Consider the following 5451-nt stretch of genomic DNA (forward strand, 5'->3'; position numbering starts at 1 on the left):
TAACTGTCTGCTGGATTCTAATCTTCTGCTGCTGGATTTTTATCTGCTGTCTGCTGTTGGATTCTAATCTGCTGGAAAAGTACCAGCTTCTGAAATATTATCTTCTGCTGGAAATTTTGCATTGCTACTGAAATGCTGGAAATGCTGGAAATTCGGGTTCTCACACATGTCATGTTTAGTTACTTTGAATAGTCTCAAGAAACGTGAATCTATTTAAAATTCAAATATTATAATTTAAATGTTTTTTAAAAATATATTTTGAACATATGTGATCATAATTCAAACTATACGAAGCAATAAAATACCTCGTATCTTTCCCTCTGATTCAGGCTGTCTTACGATACCCTCTAGGGCTTGACTCGCAATAGTCCCTTGAGTCTTGACCAACTCCAGGTCTGATAGAAGCAAGCCCTACGACTAATCCAACATCAATAACAGAAGCAACAGAAATCAGTGGATTAATGATAAGATACTCGTACCAACAAAAAGAAATGGTTAATGATATAATCAACCAATGAACTAATGACATAATTATTCGATCGATATGATTAAACTCGAAATATCGTCGTCTAAAATCTTAATGGCCAAAAGCTCAGTCTTTTGATAACACATTTTAGAGTTGTCATGTTTTAACTCCCAACTCAAAAACACATACCAAAATGGAGATAAATATTTGTCATATAATTTTTTAAATAGAATTCGAATTCAATTGAACCTAAAAACTCAAAAATATATTATGTTGAGTAACTCAGCTCGTATGATCGGATTTTACCATAGAGCATGATAAAAAAGCTTTGAATTATATTAGTAAAATATTAAAAATTATAATATAGCTCAAAAACAATTCAAAATGTGTTCAAAAAATTAAATAAAAAACTCATTAATTTTTTAATTGAAATGTAAAAAAAAAATGTAACATAAATAATTGGATGGTTAAAAGACTTTTTGAGAATTATAAAAAAGTTTCACTACCATACCATACTAAAATTAATTAGTAAAAGAAATTTTACTTTATTAAATAGTAAATACATATTGTTAATTATCCCACATCGAATGGATAAATAACATGGAAGTTGTATATATAGACTTGGACAATCCTCTCTCATTGAGCTAGCTTTTGAGGTTGAGTTAGATCTAAGTTTCAATCTTAACATGGTATCAGAGCCCGGGTTCCACCGTTATGTGTTTGACTGCCTATAATTAAGCCACTAGTTTTGCCCATAATTGGGTCATTTGTAAACTCCACGCTCCAGATGTTCATTCCTGGACGTGAAAGAGATGTGTTAATTGTCCCACATCGGTTGGATAAATAACCTGAGAATTGTATATATAAACTTGAACAATCCTTTCTCATTGAGCTAGCTTTTAGGGTTGAGTTAGGTTAAGTTCCAATCTTAACACATATTTTCCGATTAATTATTCATAAAACAATTTTAATGTTACAAAAGTCCAGATCCAAATAGTTATAGAACAACCAAAATAATAAAAAAAAGAAGAAAAAAAATCCATATATTTCAATTTCAACACGTCGAAAACGAAATTTAGTTATCACATTCAGTTCAAATTTTAAAGCACTTGTCGTGATTTCGGAGACATGATGTTATCCAAAATGTCGCAAGTACATCTACAGCCACGCTGGGTTCTTCAGGGGAGAAACAACAGCTTTCACCTGTAAATAGTTGTGAAGGCTGTAGATTCCCTTCTCCCTGCCTATGCCGCTCATCTTGTACCCACCAAATGGAATCGCAGCATCGAATACGTCGTAGCAGTTAATCCAGATAGTACCAGCCCTTAATCCTCTTGACAAAGTGTTGGCTGTTTCGAGATTTTGCGTGAAAACGCCTGCTGCTAGGCCATACTGTGTCGCGTTGGCTCTCTTCAACACTTCTTCGATGCTCCTATAGCGCAATGGTATTACAAAGATTTAAGCCTAAAAATTTCTAGAGCTGTCGATGCAAGTATCATACTCGAAACAGACATAAATGTACTGGAGTATCTTAACTTACTTGAATTTGGAGATGGTCTGAACTGGGCCAAAAATCTCGTCTTTGGCTATCAGCATATCGTCCTGAATCAATAGAAATGTAGAGCATCAATAAAACAATATCTATCCAGCTTGCTTTTGGGTAAAACAAAGGGAACCAAGAGCACCTGAACATTTGAAAATACAGTGGGTTGAACGAAGTAACCTTTCGACCCAACTCTTTCGCCTCCACATTCTAATGTAGCGTTGCAATCAATTCCGGATTTTATGTACTTAAGAACCTTTGAGAACTGTTCCGAGTCAATCTAAGACAGCCATAAGAAAAATATGTCACTATTTTAGCACAAGATGTAGAGCAAATGTTGATACAAATCTAGGAATTATATAGAAAACGAATAAGTCTCTTGGTTCTGTCGGCAAAATGTACCTGTGGACCTTGTTCTATTCCTTTCTTGAAGGGATCACCGAACCGAACGTTTCATTGCACGAGCCTTTGCCTTCTCGATGAATTCATCGTACACTCGTTCATGGACAAATGTACGAGAACCGGCACAGCAACATTGACCCTGTGTTTTGCTAATGAATTAAGCCACTAATTCATTGCTAATTTACACATACATTTACTCAAACCATGCATTTCATGTTCAACAAGTATAGGACCGAGACTAGGTATGCATTATGCTAAATATTATAGTTGAACTAACGAAATAACTCGAATCTTTTAAATTGTATAGATATGCTATATTCCGAATACTCTACCATATAGATAATTATATATGACAGTACGTGCAATATACCACGTGACCCCGACAAATTGAACATCTGGGTTTCCCTCCTAAGCCAGATGATAGTGTAATTATAATTTACCTGATTAAAAAACAGAGCAAAATGTGCTAGCTCTACTGCCTTATTGATATCAGCATCCTCAAATATGATGAATGGTGATTTGCCTCCAAGTTCAAGAGTTACTGATTTAAGATTGCTTTTCGCAGACAACTCGAGTACGACCTTACCTGTTTCAGTTGATCCCGTGAAAGCAAGCTGCATAAAAGAAGCAAAGTTCTTAAGGTTGTGCTTTAAAACCTAAAGAATTGATACATTTAGATAAAAATAGAAATAGAGTACAACACACTCGGGCCAGATGACAATGTAGAATAATAGAATAACATTATTGCCAAACAATCTTGAACAAGGCGCACCTTATCCACATCCATGTGACTTGCAAGAGCAGCACCTGCGGTCGGACCATACCCAGAGACTATATTTAGAACACCATCAGGAAGACCAGCCTGTGAAAATTCAAGGCGTAAACTGTCAAAGAGAGAGAGAGAGAGAGAGAGAGGAGAAAATTGGAGAAATGATCACAACCCTGCCAAAACTACCTCTTGGAATAATTTGGCAACGTACAGAGCAGTCAGCGGGGTTTGCTCTGCAGTCTTCAAAACGATAGTATTTCCACACGCCAAAGCTGGACCAACTTTCCAAGCAAACATAAGAAGAGGAAAGTTCCAAGGTATAATTTGACCCGCTACACCAATTGGTTCATGCAAAGTTTGCACATGGTACGGTCCATCTGCCGGAACTGTTAATCCATGAATCTTATCCGCCCAGCCTACACATATTCAGACTCATAAAATGCATTGAGTCATCCCGTTCTCCACTAAAATGCAAAGTGAAACTATACTTTTTTGCTAGATTTTAAATTTTACCCGCATAATAATGAAATAGCCTCACAAACATTGGAAGTTCAACTTTAAGAGCTTGCTCATATGGCTTGCCATTGTCCCAGGTCTCGAGCTGAGCAATTTCTTCCATGTGTTTTTCAACTAAATCGGCAAATCTCAAGATTATACGTGACCTTTCCTAAATCATCATCATTTCCATTCAGTAAAACAACATTTTCAATCAAAGGTGATCTCATATACCAAAACTAGCGCAACAAAGAAAATAAAATAAAGATTGATTTCCTACATAGGCACTCATTTTTGGCCACGGCCCTTCGTCAAATGCCTTACGAGCAGCAGATACTGCTCGGTTAATATCTTCTGCGTCTCCTTCGGCAACATGTGCTATGACTTCTCCAGTACGGGGGTCGAGTGTCGGAAATGTTTTTCCTGGACAAAAATGAATACCAACTTAATCATTTACATGCCAGACAGCTCAAATGTTTGAAAAATTCAAACGATAGGCAAACCAAAATAGCAAAAAACTCGATCAAATTGCTACATTTAAAGAAAATGAAATGTAAAACAACCTGATGCTGAATCAACAAACTTTCCATTGATCAGAAGCTTGGTGTAGTTTATCTGAACAGGTGGAGCTATTGGTTCGTCTAGAACCGCAGCAGTACTAAACCTGGGCATACTCCGCCCCAAGCCATATTTTCTACCTGCATAAATACAGTGTCAGCAATTCATGTATATTATATAATGTAAGCATAGAAAAATTCTTTCAATTGTTTCAGCCTTCACGTGAAAAAAACAGACACTGCGATCTTCATAGGATTAATATCTTCATAGTTTCACCTAACATCATTCCTGCCATAAATTCAAATACCATACAGATAAAAATATCAACTTTTCGAAAACTCAAAAAGCCGGACTGTGCTTCAAAAAAAAAAAAAGGCCGGACTGTACATTAGACTTTGCCCTCTTTTGTTTTATTGCAACAACGATTAAATGTTTTGATGGGTCGAATTAAAAAATAATATTTTTTTTTCTTGAATATAACTTGTAAATTCATAAAATGATGAACAGAAATTTGTGGATCAACTCATCTATATATGGAAAAAGAACCAAATTCGTACAATATATTTTAAGTTTTCCAATTGGTAACCACCTAAACAGGCAACTCAAACCAGAAAGGACCGATAGAAAGAGGCAGGAAATATAAAATAAAATTATTACAACTTTAATTAAAACCCAACAACGCATCATCAAGAATCTTAAAAAAAAAGAATCTTCAATCCCAAGAACATCGGAACAAAAAAGAGAAAAGAAAAAACCCAGAAAACACTCACTGGAGGTGAAAATTACCGAGAAAAGTATGGATAGAACGAGAGAAAAAGGGTGATATTCTGAGAGCTGCCATGATCTTTCACTGTTTTCCAAAACTTTTCCTGAGTAGTATTAGATCTCACAAAATTGTGAAGAGTAGATTAGGATCAGCGTTGTTGACCCACAGGCGCATGGTGGACACATCATGCTTTTTGTCACTTTTCGTCGTTATTTCAAAATGATGATAAGTTTTATTAACCCCAAATTAAATTAATTAAAATTTAAAAACAAAAAGTTTTGATAATCTATTATTATTTTTTTATATGATATAATATTTTATCTAATCAACTGGCTATAAACTATATTAAATTTGTACATCATTTGAAATTAAAGATAAAATAATAATATAAAAATAAATAATTTAATATAATCTGATAAAAAATATGAAAATAATAATTAATATTATATTTG

At 34.7% G+C, this 5451-nt stretch overlaps 1 protein-coding gene across 1 annotated transcript; it reads right to left on the reverse strand.

The window, feature by feature from the left end:
* Nucleotides 1-1483: 1483 nt before the first annotated feature.
* On the reverse strand, nt 1484-5233 carry LOC142540844 (benzaldehyde dehydrogenase, mitochondrial-like). Its single transcript, XM_075647264.1, is given in 12 exon segments — nt 1484-1898; nt 2007-2068; nt 2152-2289; nt 2412-2450; nt 2452-2550; nt 2852-3025; nt 3184-3273; nt 3367-3596; nt 3694-3847; nt 3956-4098; nt 4239-4373; nt 5020-5233. Coding segments are annotated over 12 exon segments (1593 nt in total). The 5' UTR covers nt 5075-5233; the 3' UTR covers nt 1484-1624.
* Nucleotides 5234-5451: the final 218 nt, after the last annotated feature.

Source organism: Primulina tabacum, chromosome 3 (assembly GCF_025594145.1).
Source record: "Primulina tabacum isolate GXHZ01 chromosome 3, ASM2559414v2, whole genome shotgun sequence".
NCBI classification, from domain to species: Eukaryota; Viridiplantae; Streptophyta; class Magnoliopsida; order Lamiales; family Gesneriaceae; genus Primulina; species Primulina tabacum.